Source organism: Neoarius graeffei, chromosome 2 (assembly GCF_027579695.1).
Source record: "Neoarius graeffei isolate fNeoGra1 chromosome 2, fNeoGra1.pri, whole genome shotgun sequence".
NCBI classification, from domain to species: Eukaryota; Metazoa; Chordata; class Actinopteri; order Siluriformes; family Ariidae; genus Neoarius; species Neoarius graeffei.
In genome coordinates, this window is record NC_083570.1 from 3053222 (window position 1) to 3071463 (window position 18242).

The 18242-nt window shown below is 42.1% G+C and overlaps 1 protein-coding gene across 4 annotated transcripts in view; it reads right to left on the reverse strand.

Moving 5' to 3' along the window:
* The window catches only part of ptprk (protein tyrosine phosphatase receptor type K), a 229055-nt gene that overhangs the window by 13299 nt on the left and 197514 nt on the right, over positions 1-18242 (reverse strand). For 3 of the 4 annotated variants that reach the window (XM_060913569.1, XM_060913566.1, XM_060913568.1), the window contains 6 exons: positions 17401-17488; positions 10479-10555; positions 8997-9033; positions 7717-7814; positions 3011-3127; positions 2628-2782 (listed from right to left, as the gene is read on the reverse strand). In XM_060913569.1, the coding sequence (XP_060769552.1) occupies positions 2628-2782; positions 3011-3127; positions 7717-7814; positions 8997-9033; positions 10479-10555; positions 17401-17488 (572 nt within the window). The remainder of the gene's footprint in view (positions 1-2627; positions 2783-3010; positions 3128-7716; positions 7815-8996; positions 9034-10478; positions 10556-17400; positions 17489-18242) is intronic. The other variant, XM_060913567.1, reaches the window with a different exon arrangement.

The following is an 18242-nucleotide window of genomic DNA, read 5'->3' on the forward strand; positions in this document are numbered from 1 at the left end:
AGAGTGAAAGATGAATAGTAAGACCAGGCGGCACGGTGGTGTAGTGGTTAGCGCTGTCGCCTCACAGCAAGAAGGTCCGGGTTCGAGCCCCGTGGCCGGCGAGGGCCTTTCTGTGCGGAGTTTGCATGTTTTCCCCGTGTCCGCGTGGGTTTCCTCCGGGTGCTCCGGTTTCCCCCACAGTCCAAAGACATGCAGGTTAGGTTAACTGGTGACTCTAAATTGAGCGTAGGTGTGAATGTGAGTGTGAATGGTTGTCTGTGTCCATGTGTCAGCCCTGTGATGACCTGGCGACTTGTCCAGGGTGTACCCCGCCTTTCGCCCGTAGTCAGCTGGGATAGGCTCAAGATACAATTTTTATACCAGTAGAGCAAAGCGAGTCAAGCACAAGCGATTGCTCTAAGACAACGAGGGAGGCTCAGCCTCCTCTAAAAATGCCGAACATTGTGTAGGATGAATTGCGCTAGGCTTATGTTATAGCCGACCTTATAACATTGCTATTTCAGATCCAGAATCATAGAAATATATGTGCTCAACCCAACTACAGTGCGAAATCATTCCGTTATAACTTTCCCCAGTTCGCCTAATGTGTGCGTGAGTTTTTCCCCCTCGTGACAGCGCGATGCAGCCCAGCCTCAGTGCACTTCAATGGCATTTGGGAGCTCTGCGCTTTTCAATATCAAAATGCAAGACGGTTATTGGACAAATACTGCGAAAACGCCCGCCCACGGACTCCCAGCCTCACAGTGGGAGGGACATGGCAAAGCTTTCCGCGAGGAGACTGGTGATTGGTGAAAGCGGCCGGATATTTTCTTTGATTGACAGCTCGTTTCAACTATAGACAGGCAGCGGTGAATCTCAGTTCAGTCCCATGCGGATTCGCAAGTGCTGTGGCGTATTGTAAGAGATCAGCTTACATTTTGATTTCATTCATTACATACGGTTTCTACCAGCTTTTTTAGTTCGTATATATTTTCATTGTAAATAAAGTGTAAATAGTGTTGTCAAGTTTGCTATCTTAGTTCCAGAAATTTCGTTTATTTGAGTGACTGAACTTGAACTTGAGGGGGCTAGTCAGCTAGCAAGAAAGCTGCACACGGATGCCAAGCATTGCTGATTTAATTTTGGCGAAGCCATTTGCCAGTCTTCCTTTCGAGGAAAAAATTAAAATTAAAGAGCAGGGTAGACCAACGCCTCAAATTGACTTGGTGAAAAAGGTAGGGAATAATACTCGTTCCTTTCAGCTCTCCTGGTACGAGAAAGTGAATTGGCTAACAGCAAGTGACCCACATCAACAACAGTAAATAGGCTACTTTAGTAATATGTCATGGATGGACCAAAAATATAGAATCTATTTAAAATGTTTATGCTGAGTATATTATATTGGAATATATATTTTTCTGGATATGAATTAAACACAGCTACGATTTGGAAAACATTTTTAACAAAAACACAGCCGAGAACATTTCACACTATAGACCTGGATTAAAAGTGAAGGGTTATCAAAATTGTCAATAAAACATTTCTCAGTCAGAATAAGTAAAATATAGGGAAAGTGTCATTGAATGAAATGTGTGGCCCCCAGCTCTATGTTTGGCTCCCCAAGGTCAGTGCTTGCGCCTATTCCAGAACACTCTGCTGTTACTGCTGAGGTTCCTGACAAAGAGCTGCTTTCAATCATGATCGATTTTTAAACAACATGCCACAATTTTAAAATATAAAATGTTAAAATATACCCTCCCCCAACACCACCATCATGTATATTGGACAGTAGGCTAATGGGCCAAAAGAACCTGTTATTTCACAGTTTGTGACCCTGCCAACAATCAGCCAGATCAGAGGCAAGAGTATGGGCAAAATTAATGTGTTTTTTCTTTTAAAATCTGGAAATATCGTAACCGACCAGCCTCCCCTGTTTGAAAGACTACCAGCCGCCACTGGAGTCAAGTATATGACCAGGATTATGTGTGGGAAAGTCAACATGCTGAGTTCAACCAAAACGTTCAAAAACAGTCAAGAGCTCATCAGTCAGGGAGCGACTAGCGTCAACATGAAGATTCAAGTCACCCAGAAGAATGACGGCAGGACAGACAGATGAGGCTGACAGGTTTAAGCTGTATAAAATATAACGTGCATGTTGTAAAAACAAAGTGAGTAATTTTAATTTGTTTTTAAAAGAGGAAAAAAGTCATCCTCGTCGTAAGTGATATCTTACAGCAGGTTTTTTTTTCTTTTTCTGAAAAACACATTCATGTTTTATTGTTTTGATAAAGAAACTGAAATTCGTTCGTTCGCAATTCTGATTATTTTTAGATTACTGTTAACGTGTTGAAATTGAGCATGCTTAAAAAACACGAGATAAAACAAAAGACCTGAACATGTGTAAGAACAAAATGCTGTATTGTATCCTGGCGCGCGTGTGTGTGTGTGTGTGTGTGTGTGTGTGTGTGCGCATGTCGAGCACAGGATGTGGGTTTGTGTGCGTTGCTGTTCTGCAGAAGGATCACACACACACACACACACACACTCTCCCCGCCACACAGTGCAATGCAACAGGAAGTGCCCCAGTGAAAACCCCCAAGTGGGTGCAGATTTCCCACAGTGCACTCTGTCTCTGTGTGTGTGTGTACCTGCAGTGCACCACGATGGGTCCTGCAGTTGGAGGGTTGGACATTTTGATGCGGCGGATGAAGGACAGCAGTCCTGTAGCGTGGTACGGAACTCCGTGATCCGGCCAGCCAGTGAAGTGGAACTGCTTCACCTCACGCACTTCATTAAAACCCCTCTGTAGGGAACAAGTGAGTTGGGAAAAAAAACAAAAAACACACGCACGATGACATAGAGGGCGCTTCTATACTTCGATACACGTCATGTTTAACCATATAAATGTGTATGAAGTTGCAGCAGGAGATTACTCAGGGACTTCATTAATCTGATTCAATAATATCAATGAAGTGGCCGTAACAGCGGCGGTGTTTGGATATCGCCGTGTGTTTAGCGGTGCATCACTCACCCGCTCCAGAGTGAACGTGCGCACGACGTACTCCGCCAGCGGCTCCACCTCCACAAACGTCACCTTAAAGTCTCCGTACACTTCCGCATCGTCCGGCCAGTACTTATAACATTTCACCTGAAGCGGAAACACGCAGGTCAAAGCCAGAGCCAAAAAAATATTCACAAAGAGAATTACGGTTACTGTAGGGTTTTTTTTTTTTAAATGGAGTTAGGGCGGGTTGTAGCATTCCAAGTCATACGTTTATAAGAAAAAACTTAGATTCATTAAACGTAGCCTACCTTTCAGAGTTTTCAAGTGTAGGTCATAAAAAGAATTTTCCCGACACACAATTACGTTTGTTTCGAATCACAGACTTCCAATTTTATTCGTTTTTTTAAACATAGAACAATTAATGAATTTATCTCCATGTATTTTTTCCTGCTTCACCATGACACAATACAAGATACTACGTCATGCATCACATCCCGTGGCGGGCTTTCCCCGTTCACGCAAGGCAAATTTGAAACAGGAGAGAAAAACGGAGGACGTGAGTGTGCGAATGAAACGTGAAAGACTGACTACAGTAACGGAAAGAAAGCGAGAATAAGAAAAGACGTTATGTTCTATACGAAGGAAATATCAAACTAATAAATATGGGCGCTCAGCGAGCACCTCGGTGTGATCAGCTGTTCGTTTAGCGACAGAATGATGGAACTGTCAGTGCACGCTCAAAGGGAAACCTGTAGATGGCAGTAATGCGACACTGTGGATGCCAGCTGCCGTAAAACCCAAAAGAAGAAGGTAAACCTGCGCATGCGCACACGGACTTCCTCTGTCTGCGCGACTGCACAATTTCATGCACGTTATTTGCTTTAATCCGCTCAAATTAAATAACTTCCCAGCCACAGAATGGCCTGATATTTTGTGAAATATTACAGAAATAAACAGATATCACAATCACCACATTTCAGACGGAACTAAATTTCACCAGTTTTATTAAATCGAAAGGCCGTCTAGCTTTAACCTCAGGTATTAAAATGTTACAAATTTACAAGAAGAAAAAAAAAACCCCTAATGCTTCCCAGCTTACTGGCTGCAGTGCATTCTGAGTGATGGAGTTAAATTTGTTTGCACTTTATTCTTGTACACTGCGCAATCCACGAGGAAAGACTGCAAACTGAAGTGATCCACAGTTTTTCCTGATTTGTTATTATTATTTTTTTAACACCTACAATAGCCCTAATATGCCATCGAACAATACTCCGGGAATAAATCCTGGCTGAGGGCCTCTGCATGCTCTTGCGACAAGGCTTTCGCAGATAGCTTTTCGCAAACAGTTGTAATTTATCGTTGAGCGGGGAGTAATAGGCGTGCGCGATGTTATTCACCGCCACAACGCAAGGGGGCACGAAGTCGCGAAATCGCTAGGAGTAGTTGGTGGGTGTGGTTAGTGGAGTGTTTATCCTCCGGTTACTTATAACGACTAGAACTGGAGTCATATAGATGTCCGTACTTCCTCACTTCCTCGATCAACCGCTCTTCGTGCTGCTCCATCTTCGCTCGTGTTTTTAAAAATGGCGGTCGTGAAAACAAACCAAACCGGGAAAGTAGGGAAGCGGAAGTGCGTGTACAGTGGATGTAGAGTGGACCAATCAGAGCCCTCTTGTCTGCGACGCTGTCTGCGGTGGTCACAATTTTTGGGAGGTGCGCGCAGAGCGTCTGCGAAGGTGGGGGGGCTACGCAGACGCTATCTGCGACACCATCTGCGAGGACTGGGTTGTCAGCATAAATTGGCCTTGAGCCTCACAAACTCTGAACGTCACAACTTACACCACAGAAAGCTGAATTCTTCATTCTGATTGGTCAGAAGGTGGTGATTAATTTTCTCTAACAACAACTCTGACGGTAGTGCAGGTTTATATTAATGCTCTCGCTTTCATACATTCTTGTTTCTATAGTAACGGCTCATTCGCTAATAATAAACCGATTCAAACTAGTTTGTATTCGTTGATGAAGTTTTCTTGAAGGAGTGTCAGAGGTGAAGCTGAAGCAAGCTATTCTTACTTTATATTTCAGACAGGATAACCAGGCTGGTGAGGGAATGACCGTTTATAGCTGCTATAACATAAGTGACAACTACCCCTTTTCCACCAAATCAGTTCCAGGGCTGGTTCGGGGCTGGTGCTGGTTCACAACTCGTTCAACTTGCGAGCCAGCTGAGAACCAGTTTGCTTTTCCATAGCTCGCGGTGCTAAGGGAAGACACGTCAGTTACGTCGCTGTATACGTCAGTTACGTCGCTACGTTTGCATAAACCTTGGCGCGAATATCGAAGCAAAAACAACACGGAAGAAGCAGCAGCAACACCAACAATAATAATAATGGATGACTTCGCGTTTGTACAGCTGCTGCTTCTCGTCGCTTAAAAATGGCGATCTTTCACGGTCTTGTTATTGTTGTTGGTCTTAACAACTCCGCCCCCCCGCTGACGTAAGCGGTTCTTTCCTCTGGCCCAGCAGAGAGTTGGTGCTAGCCTGGAACCGGCTTTTCTGGCCCCAGAGCCAGTTCTTTGTCAGTGGAAACAGAAAACCTGGTTCCAAACTAAGCCCCGAACCAGCCCTGGAACTGCTTTGGTGGAAAAGGGGCAAACAGGAACTAACTCGGTTCCTGAACTATAAACAGACGAAAAGTAAAACATGCTGCTGTTTAATAAACTAAAAGGTAGTCACTGTGGTGCAAGAGGAATAAAACACTTGGAGTCATGCTGTTAGAGGAAAACAATCAGCCTCAGGGTGGGAACTCCATTTCATCACTCAGTATTTCATTCTGATGGAACAGAACCACACTGTAACGTAGAACGACACCACAGTGATACAAAACACGAATAAACAAGTCAACATTTCGGTCACAACACACTTTAGCATTCACATGCTAATTGTCTAGCACTCGATAATCAATGCAGATGTGTTGACTGTGGTGGTTGCTTAGCAGCATCGATGGTTGCTACCTACCAAGCTAGCAAGTGTATCAGTTTATCAGTTTCTTGATATTGCATGACCATTATGTAACCATAGCAACCAAGAATACCACGGTCACCACATCATGAGCGCCATCATGCAGTTGCAGGCACGCGTTAACCCTTTGAGAAGTTTCAGAAATTATGATGCTAGTTACGCTTCCGTAAATGGAGACTTTTGTTTGCCAGATTGGTCAAAATCCCTCACTACTGGATTATATTTAAGGTCCCATGGCATGAAATGTTCACTTTCTGAGGTTTTTTAACGTTAAAATGAGTTCCTCTGACCTTCTTAAGTCACCCCAGTGGCTAGAAATTTCATAATGTGTAAACCAAACTATGCCCAACATTTGAGAATGGCGCGTCAAAACGGCGCGTTGATAAGCTCTTCCGTTTACTACATCAGCAAGGGAGATGATCCCCACGCCCCCCCTCTGGATTCCCACCCACTGTATGGATTGCCCGCCCAGTTGTAGTGAGGAGACCATAGAGGGAGGACACAACAACATGGCATCACCTAAGCGAGCGAAACATGGAAATTGCGCTGTACATGGATGTGACAACACAGAAAAGAGTCTGTTTTTACTGCCGACGGGAGAGCCCCTGAAGACGCAGTGGCTTAATTTTATTTACTTCAATAATACGCCGTCGAGTCTACCTAAGACGGTGTATGTTTGTCGGAAGCATTTTCCTGATGAATGTTTCCACAACTTGGGACAGTACAGGGCAGGTTTTGCACATCAACTGTCACTGAAGCCTGGGTCCGTACCAAGCATCCCTGCCGCATCAGCCACAAACACCGAACAAGTAAGTGTAGAACTGTTAAGTCGTTTTGCCGTGTTTTAAAATCGGTGCGTTAGCCTAGCAATGGCTACATTAGCTGTGCAGCTAACCGCTTCCTGCAGTTAGCCAGGTACTCTGCGCTACAAAACTAAAGAGCATGCAGCATGCTCTGTTAAACTGAGTTTAGTCTGGAAATTGACTGTAACTTATGAGCTTATGTTTGACTATTGCTCCGCAATGCATGTCTTCTGTTGGATAAGCGATATGTTGCTGTAGTTGCTGCTTCTATCCTCTTTGGTTATGGAGTGCATGTTCAAGCCTAGGGTATTATACGTTCGTAAACTACCACTCCGAACACTCTCACTCTCTGTGTCACGTTGAGTTTACGAAAGGAGTCCGAGGGAGAACGGGGTTTTGTCTTAGCAGCGTGGCTACAGGCGCTGATAGCAGTGAGTATGTGTGCGCGCAGCTTGGTCAAGCCCCTCCCCCCATGGCCCGCCCCCACCCTCTACCCTTCCCCACCTCCTGCTTCTCATTAGCAAAACGACGCACTGGGAAAAGCGCTGAAATGGGGCTTTCTCCCAGGAGGCTATATCTACGTGCCGAGGGTTCATTTCGAGAAAGGCTGCAGATAGAACATCCGGAAGCCTCCACGAGCCCGTTTAAAGCATCAACAAACCACCATGCCATGGGACCTTTAAGTTAAATGACCTGGGCTTCACATTACTGTCATTTATAGATACAGAATACCCATAATGCACTGGGGTACAGGAAGTTCCTTTATCAGAGAACTATGTAAGGAATAACTTCTCTAATTCCTCTTCAAAGGGTTGCAGCGGGTTGGAGGCCATCACATTACTCATACACAACAACAACAACAACAACATGGCCTCCGTCATTCCGCAGCAGGCAATAGAACAACATACCCGTCCCACCTCCACCAGGTTGGTTACCATGACGATACACGCTGACTGCTCCTGCCAGATCATCCTCCAGAAATCGTACACCGTCTCATGGACAGGACCTGACAGACATCGTTTAAAACAATTTAAAAATAAAAAAAATCATTACCCATTACAATCAGTGATTCAAACATGTGATCGGAGTAAATTTTGGTCAGGATCGACAGATTTAAAGTCTCGAAAGAAAGTCTGACATGGAAGCAACTGCCACACCTGAAAAAGGAAAATGGATCAGTATCATGTTATTACGACACACCAACCGTTTATGTAGGGGTTAGCATGGTCACGTCACAGCAAGAAGGTCCTGGGTTCGAGCCCCGTGGCCGGCGAGGGCCTTTCTGTGTGGAGTTTGCATGTTCTCCCCGTGTCTGCGTAGGTTTCCTCCGGGTGCTCCGGTTTCCCCCACAGTCCAAAGACATGCAGGTGGTGGGGTTCAGCAATGTCCTCTTCAAGGGCTCAAGAGATGCCATAGTGGTTGACCCTTGACCTCTGCTTGACCCAAAAGGTGAAGTGGAAACCACCTGTTCATATAGGAGTCAGCCTTGATTGGACTATCTATCAGTCCAGTGAGGGAGTACCTCGACTTGCTCACAACCCACCTGAATACAAGCTGATGTAATTTTTGGATTTTTTCAGACACCTACTGCTTGTTGCAAGCGGCGGCACGGTGGTGTAGTGGTTAGCGCTGTCGCCTCACAGCAAGAAGGTCCGGGTTCGAGCCCCGTGGCCGGCGAGGGCCTTTCTGTGCGGAGTTTGCATGTTGTCCGTGTGGGTTTCCTCCGGGTGCTCCGGTTTCCCCCACAGTCCAAAGACATGCAGGTTAGGTTAACTGGTGACTCTAAATTGAGCGTAGGTGTGAATGTGAGTGTGAATGGTTGTCTGTGTCTATGTGTCGGCCCTGTGATGACCTGGCGACTTGTCCAGGGTGAACCCCGCCTTTCGCCCGTAGTCAGCTGGGATAGGCTCCAGCTCGCCTGCGACCCTGTAGAAGGATAAAGCGGCTACAGATAATGAGATGAGATGTGATACTGTCGTTTTTCTTTTTCGGGCGTGGCAACAATACGCTTCCATAAAGCATAACGTTACCAACATCACGAACCGATACGGATTCATTTCACGTTAATGACTCATTTTAAAAAAAGTGATTCATTTACAAACAAAATGCATCCAGTATAAAGGCGCTATAACGTACAAGAGCAGGAACAGGAAAACATTTTTCCATTTATTGTAAGAAAATCCCGTACCTTGAGTTGCGATGTAGTGACTCGGACGCTGGTAGCCCTGAGAAACAAAAACACACACAACAGGAGATTTAAGAAAATGGGTTTTAAAGCCTCAGACGTCCACAAATGCAGCAGTCAGCACATCAGCAGCACTCGCAATCAATTAGTCGGGCTGTTTTACGTCGTTTAATAACAGCGAGGTTATTCTGAAACACTCAGCGGCTCCTGCAGTCGGGATCGGGGATCGGCGCAGCCGGTCGTTATTGCTGCATGTTCACGAGAAAATAAAGCGAAGGAGACAAATCGCCGTTTGATCATGAAATTATTATCGAGCAGTAAAACCTCCTGCTTTAGCTGATACGTAAAGCTGGTTTAGAGCCAGTCAGCTGCTTTCAGGCGCCACAATACTGTAAATCAGCGCTCAACGATGAATGGACGTCATAAAATTGTACACTTTTTCTTGGCGTGTTATCAAAATATTAACATTTTAACAATTCGCGATAATTTTGACTCAAACAGGTGCTAAAGGATTGTCTAATTAAAAATAAATAAATAAATAAATAAATAAATAAATCCCCCTGAACGTTTTATTATGATCTATAATCGCAGCGATTCCTGAGCACGTAGTGGTTTTATTATTTCAAAAACATTTTCTCCGAGCTGAACGGCTCATGATTGGTTCAGAGAGACAACCAATCAAAACGCAGAGGAGGCGGGAGTTACTTAGGAGGTGGGTGTGGGTAAAAATATCAACAAAACCGTTCCTCGCCGAGTACAGCTTGCTAATATGAGCTTATATCTTTGCAATCGAGATAGAAACCTTTAACAGTGCGGAAATAATTGTGATCGAGTTCGCGAGATAAAACAAATATCCAATCTGTCTGCCTTGAACAGCTAATCTTAGCTACCGACGTTTTAACATTAACGTCTTCGCGAACATCTTCCTTTCGCCGTCACGGCCGGTTTGTCATCCGCTCGCGTCTCTCTACAGTAAATCAACAGCAGAACAGGAACGGCTACAAAATAACCGCGGCGGATGAGTGTGTGATGGCGTGATGGAGAAAACGATAGAACACAAAGGCATGATGAGGGAGAGAGAGAGAGAGATAAAGTGCGTGTGCTGTACAGAGGGAAAAGGCCATGCAGTCACCATGCAGATGATTTAGAAGCGTTAAAGGGGATCACAGCTGTGTGTGTGTGTGTGTGTGTGTGTGTGTCCTACAGGAAATGAAAAATTACTTACATCCCTGTACAGCCAAATCTAGGGCCCAAAATCAAGAGCGTAAGAGTGAGAGAGAGCACAACAGATGAGTCAGTGAGTCTCTAGCAGCACCTCCAGCGAAGGCAAGAGAAAGAAAACGGTAAGAATAGTGTATAAATCTGGAGAAGGAACGCATGCTGACATACGAGAGAGGGACAGCTGTTTCTCACACCTTCGCCAAGGGAGGAGGAGGAAGAGGAGGAGGAGGAGGAGGAGGAAGGAGGACACACAGCGCCACTTACGTCTATGTAGTTGGCGTTGATGTAGTCGGACGAGGGGTCGTCTTCCACCGGCTGCAGGATCACTCGAGAATGATCGTCTGGAAACGTTCAGGAGGCACAGATACGCGTTAACGTCAAAGCAGACGGATTTATTATTATTATTATTGTGCTCTACGATGGATGGGTGAAAGAAAATCCATTTTAAATTCCCTGTTATAAGAAAATGTGAACTTATTCTCTTTTTTGAAATGTATTTTTTGATAGCTAGAGCAAGTAATAAACAAGAAAACAGAAATAAATACAAGAAAATATTGCAATCATTTAAAATAAATAAATAAATAAATAAATAAAATTTTAACCTTTAATTTTTTTTTTTCATGTGGTTTTATTGATGGATGGATGGATGGATGGATAAATAAATAAAGGTGCCACAAGAAAACCTCCCAACTCCTAATTTCCATAATTTATTTCTTTTTAAAAACCTGTTTATATAACTGGGCGAGTTAATAAACAAGCCAAAGAAATTACCGAAAACAGTAGAAAAGTTGACACTTTTTTTTATTTCTTTTAAATTACCCAGATCAAGTAATAAACAAGAAAACAGAAATAAAAGAAAAATATTCAGTCATTTAACCCTCATCCTACCATGCTATTTTACACCTTAATCCTACCATGTGGGGTCCGTTTGGACCCCAATACTTTTCTTTAAAATTAAAGCTTATAAAGACAAAATCACCAGATAAGTTTTGTTCAAAACATCTTGTATTAATAACAGCAATACACTAAAGGGCCCAAGGCATAAAGAACACACTTAACCTTCATCCTACCAGCCAATTTTACATACACAAACTACCAGGCGGGGTCCGTATGGACCCCAGGAGGGAATACCTTGAAATCAATGCAATGCAGCAAACAGACATAACTTTATTGAAGAACAAAATCCACTATGGCTGAATATCAGTGATGTATTATAAATGCAATAACATTGCAATAACTAGCATACACGTAGCAAATTATAGCGCCACACAAAAAAAATTGGCATTATATACATGATTTTTGCAGCTCATGCAGCTGTAAAACATTCTGGATTACAACTTAAGTCTTTTCTTACAGAATTTAAAACAAAAAAAGTAATTGTAAAATAATTTAGGGCTTTTGTTTTGCAGCCTGTGCTTATTGCAGCAGTGGGGTCCACACGGACCCCAAGAAGGAATGCCTTGGTAGTTTCATTATGGAACATAAAAGAAATAAAAGAAGTTAACTTTCAGTGTGCTATTCAATTATAAAATGAAAGACAGATAAACTTTACTCTGGGGTCCGGTTGGACCCCAGTAACAAATTAATTATACCTTCACAATGCAAAAAGCTGATCTTCCGGTGCTTTAGTGTTTTAATTAAGACATAAATTCCGACAAATTCATAAAACGGTGAGGCAAGTGGGGTCCAGATGGACCCCACTTGGTAGGATGAAGGTTAAAAAAAACAAAGCAAAACCCATTTCAAGAATCTCCTTGGTAGTACTCCAGAAGTAGAAGACCCAGATGAAGAAATTATAAACGTGTTTGAAGACCTTGAGATCAATGATAACTTGTTCACCATGGAAGAGTTTAGGAAAGTGAAATCTTCATGGAAAAATAGGGAAAGCAGCTGGGCCAGATGACTTACCTCCTGAAGTATTCAAGCTATGCGACTTTGATGACACATGTCTAGACTTCTGCAATCAAGCTCCGACTAAGAATGACTGACCCGATATATGGTCGTTCATGAATATCGTCTCTGTGCCGAAATCTGGGGACCCGTCAAAGCCTGATAACTACAGGGGACTCAGCCTGCTCTGTATAATAGCCAAAATGTTTAACCGGCTGATCTTAAACCGAATTAGAGTTGTAATTGACAACCAACTCAGAATAAATCAGAACGGCTTCCGCCCCAAAAGGTCAACTGTGGCCCAAATATTAACACTCAGAAGAATAATACAGGGAGTCAAAGCTAAAAACATCAAGGCTGTACAGTAATAACCTTTATTGACTTCAAAAAAGCATTTGACTTGTTGCGTTTTCTCAAAGCTTATGGGATTCCACCAAACCTACTGCAAGCAATTGAGAAAATGTACAGTACACCAACGCAAAGGCCAAAGTGATCTCTCCAGATGGAGAAACAGAGATGTTTAACATCACTGCTGGAGTACTACAGGGTGATACGCTAGCTCCTTTCCTATTCATAATCATTCTAGACTATGCCTTAAGAAGAGCTATGGCTGGTAAAGAAGAAGATCTGGGATTTACCATCATCCCCAGAAGATCTCGAATACATCCTAAAGAAGCTTTGACTGACTTAGACTTTGCGGATGACATAGCTTTACTATCAGATGAGATTGAACAAGCCCAGGAATTGCTGCTAAGAGTGGAAAAAGAATGCAAAAAAAGTAGGACTTGGATTAAACGCTAAGAAAACAAAATCACTTGCTTACAACATTAAAAGATCTTAATCCAATACATACATTAGATGGTACTGAACTTGAATGGAAAGACGATTTTAAATACTTGGGGTCATGGGTTGATACAGTGGTGCTTGAAAGTTTGTGAACTACTATATTTCCGCATAAATATGACCGAAAACATCATCAGATTTTCACCTAAGTCCTAAAAGTAGATAAAGAGAACCCAGTTAAACAAATGAGACAAAAATATTATACTTGGTCATTTATTTATTGAGGAAAATGATCCAATATTACATATCTGTGAGTGGCAAAAGTATGTGAACCTCTAGGATTAGCAGTTAATTTGAAGGTGAAATTAGAGTCAGGTGTTTTCAATCAATGGGATGACAATCAGGTGTGAGTGGGCACCCTGTTTTATTTAAAGAACAGGGATCTATCAAAGTCTGATCTTCACAGCACATGTTTGTGGAAGTGTATCAAGGCACGAACAAAGGAGATTTCTGAGGACCTCAGAAAAAGTGTTGTTGATGCTCATCAGGCTGGAAAAGGTTACAAAACCATCTCTAAAGAGTTTGGACTCCACCAATCCACAGTCAGACAGATTGTGTACAAATGGAGGAAATTCAAGACCATTGTTACCGTCCTCAGGATTGGTTGACCAACAAAGATCATCCCAAGAGCAAGGCGTGTAATAGTTGGCGAGGTCACAAAGGGCCCCAGGGTAACTTCTAAGCAACTGAAGGCCTCTCTCTCATTGGCTAATGTTAATGTTCATGAGTCCACCATCAAGAGAACACTGAACAACAATGGTGTGCATGGCAGGGTTGCAAGGAGAAAGCCACTGCTCTCCAAAAAGAACATTGCTGCTTGTCTGCAGTTTGCTAAAGATCATGTGGACAAGCCAGAAGGCTATTGGAAAAATGTTTTGGGATGGATGAGACCAAAATAGACCTTTTTGGTTTAAATGAGAAGCGTTATGTTTGGAGAAAGGAAAACAGAGCATTCCAGCATAAGAACCTTATCCCATCTGTGAAACATGGTGGTGGTAGTATCATGGTTTGGGCCTGTTTTGCTGCATCTGGGCCAGGACGGCTTGCCATCATTGATGGAACAATGAATTCTGAATTATACCAGCAAATTCTAAAGGAAAATGTCAGGCCATCTGTTCATGAACTGAATCTCAAGAGAAGGTGGGTCATGCAGCAAGACAACGACCCTAAGCACACAAGTCGTTCTAACAATGATTAAAGAAGAATAAAGTGAATGTTTTGGAATGGCCAAGTCAAAGTCCTGACCTTAATCCAATGGAAATGTTGTGGAAGGACCTGAAGCGAGCAGTTCATGTGAGGAAACCCACCAACATCCCAGAGTTGAAGCTGTTCTGTACGGAGGAACGGGCTAAAATTCCTCCAAGCCGGTGTGCAGGACTGATCAACAGTTACCGCAAACGTTTAGTTGCGGTTATTGCTGCACAAGGGGGTCACACCAGATACTGAAAGCAAAGGTTCACATACTTTTGCCACTCACAGATATGCAATATTGGATCATTTTCCTCAATAAATAAATGACCAAGTATAATATCTTTGTCTCATTTGTTTAACTGGGTTCTCTTTATCTACTTTTAGGACTTGTGTGAAAATCTGATGACATTTTCGGTCATATTTATGCAGAAATATAGAAAATTCTAAAAGGTTCACAAACTTTCAAGCACCACTGTAGCTCAGAAAAAGACATCAGAGTAAGAAAAGCACAAGCCTGGCAAGCTCTGAATGGTATGACAAAAATATGGAAGTCCAATATGAGTAGAGGTTTGAAAATTAGATTCTTCACAGCCACTAGCGAATCAATTTTACTTTATGGGTGTGAGAGCTGGACTTTGTCAGAGACTCAAGAAAAATTATTGAATGGGTCATACACTAGAATGCTCCGGAAAGTTTTAAATATCCACTGGAGCAGCTACACACCAAATGAGCAGCTCTATGGTGAGCTACCGGCAATCAGTGATAAAATTGCTTCACGTAGACTACAACTAGCTGGCCACTGCTATCGCCATTCAGAGCTGAGCACGCAGAAACTGGCGCTTTGGGACCCTACACACGGACATCGGAAGAGAGACACTGGAACATCCCACACCAGTGAGATAGCTTCATTGATGGCTGACACAAAGATTTGGAAATCTCTGGTGGTTGCCCGCCTGAGGGCGACCAAATGAATGAATGAAAACCTCATTTTAACCTTAAAATATATTTTTTTAAATAAATAAATAAATAAATAAATAAAGGTGCCATATGAAAACCTCCCAACTCCTAATATTCATATTTTATTTCCTTTTTAAAATCTGTTCATATTACTGTGCGAGTCAATAAACAAACAAAATAAATAATTGAAAATATCAGAAGAAAATGTCAACTTTTATTTTTTTTTCAAATTAGCTAGATCAAGTAATAAACAAGAAAACAGAAATAAATTTAAAAAATATAATCATAAAAAACAAGGTGCCACATGAAAACCTCGCAACTCCTCATATTCATAATTTCTTTCTTTTTTTTTTTTTTAAACTGTTTATATACAGTTAGGTCCATAAATATTTGGACAGAGGCAACATTTTTCTAATTTTGGTTCTGTACATTACCACAATGGATTTTGAACAAAACAATTCAGATGCAGTTGAAGTTCAGACTTTCAGCTTTAATTCAGTGGGTTGAACAAAATGATTGCATACAAATGTGAGGAACTAAAGCATTTTTTAAACACAATCCCTTCATTTCAGGGGCTCAAAAGTAATTGGACAAATTAAATAATTGTAAATAAAATGCTCATTTCTAATACTTGGTTGAAAACCCTTTGTTGGCAATGACTGCCTGAAGTCTTGAACTCATGGACATCACCAGACGCTGTGTTTCCTCCTTTTTAATGCTCTGCCAGGCCTTTACTGCAGCGGTTTTCAGTTGCTGTTTGTTTGTGGGCCTTTCTGTCTGAAGTTTAGTCTTTAACAAGTGAAATGCTGCTCAATTGGGTTGAGATCAGGTGACTGACTTGGCCATTCAAGAATATTCCACTTCTTTGCTTTAATAAACTCCTGGGTTGCTTTGGCTTTATGTTTTGGGTCATTGTCCATCTGTATTATGAAACGCTGACCAATCAGTTTGGCTGGATTTGAGCACACAGTATGTCTCTGAATACCTCAGAATTCATCCGGCTGCTTCTGTCCTGTGTCACATCATCAGTAAACACTAGTGACCCAGTGCCACTGGCAGCCATGCATGCCCAAGCCATCACACTGCCTCCGCCGTGTTTTACAGATGATGTGGTATGCTTTGGATCATGAGCTGTACCATGCCTTCGCCATACTTTTTTCTTTCCATCATTCTGGTAGAGGCTGATCTTGGTTTCATCTGTCCAAAGAATGTTCTTCCAGAACTGTGCTGGCTTTTTTAGATGTTTTTTAGCAAAGTCCAATCTAGCCTTTTTATTCTTGAGGCTTATGAGTGGCTTGCACCATGCAGTGAACCCTCTGTATTTACTTTCATGCAGTCTTCTCTTTATGGTAGATTTGGATATTGATACGCCTACTTCCTGGAGAGTGTTGTTCACTTGGTTGGCTGTTGTGAAGGGGTTTCTCTTCAACATGGAAATTATTCTGCAATCATCCACCACTGTTGTCTTCTGTGGGCGTCCAGGTCTTTTTGCATTGGTGAGTTCACCAGTACTTACTTTCTTTCTCAGGATGTACCAAACTGTAGATTTTGCCGCTCCTAATATTGTAGCAATTTCTCGGATGGGTTTTTTCTGTTTTCGCAGCTTAAGGATGGCTTGTTTCACCTGCATGGAGAGCTCCTTTGACCGCATGTTTTCTTCACAGCAAAATCTTCCAAATGCAAGCACCACACCTCAAATCAACTCCAGGCCTTTTATCTGCTTAATTGAGAATGACATAACGAAGGAATTGCCCACACCTGCCCATGAAATAGCCTTGGAGTCAATTGTCCAATTACTTTTGGTCGCTTTAAAAACAGGGTGGCACATGTTAAGGAGCCGAAACTCCTAAACCCTTCATCCAGTTTTAATGTGGATACCCTCAAATGAAAGCTGAAAGTCTGGACTTTATGTCCATTATATAACTATAACTTGAATATGTTTCAGTAAACAGGTAAAAAAAAAAATTGTGTCAGTGTCCAAATATATATGGACCTAACTGTAACTGGGCGAATCAATAAACAAACAAAAGAAATTATTGAAAATATCAGAAAAAAAAAAGTGTCAACTTTTCTTTTCTTTTAATTCATCTGTAAATCCATCAATTCGGTGATGCAAATAAATATAAATAAATAAACAACCAACTCAATAAACATTTCTCAATCGAAAGCCTTTTAAAAATTAAATAAAAAACTTTTTTTTCCCCACGAGCTGAACGGACTTGGAATGAAAACCTGTGAAACTCCTCGGTGGTTAATAGCTGACGGTTTTTGATCGCTGTACCATGTTCACATCTCAGAAACTCACATGCGATGATGTTGCCGTAGCGGTTTTTGGTCCGGTTCTGCTCTTTCTTGGCCACGTCCCACGAAGCCGACTGACCCTCAAAAAAACTCTGCCAAAGCGGGAAAAAAAAAAAAAAGAGAGAGATTTTTGTGATTTAATGTGATATTAAAGTTGAAACGATTAAAAACATTTCACTGATGGTTATGATTCTGTGTTTGCGTAAAAACTTGTAAATTCTGGCCTCTGACATAAAAACTAAACAAAACACAACAACAACAACAAATAACGTCGTGTTACTACGGCTAGGTCTAACTTTAACTCATTCCTTTAATTCCATTCTCGTTATTATCTGGCTATCGAGATTAACATCGAGACGTTCTGTGTTAACGAGCTCGCTAATAACCTTTTAAACAAGATCTTAGGCTACATCCACACGACAACGGCAACGAGATGTTATTTAAAAATATATCGCGTCCAAATGGGCAACGATCAGTAAAATATCAGGTCCATATGGCAACGCAACGCTTGCTGAAAACGATGCAATACACATGCCACACCTCTAGGGGTGCTGTAAGACGGTCCCTTTGGAGACACCAGAACAATAGAAGTAAGGACACATGCGCATAAACTATTATGCGCGAGACTTCATATTAGCCACAAAGTCAGAAAAATCTGTTCGTAAAATTACATTATAATGACCAAATACAATGAAAAGTATTTTTCCAGTCTCACCTGTGAAAGGTAATCCCATGTGATCTCGTTTGGACGGTAAACCTGTTGGTACAGTTAAACGCAGCACATGAATCTTTATTCTCCGCTTTGACCTATCCAATATGGCGGCGAGGATGACGTATGATTCTACG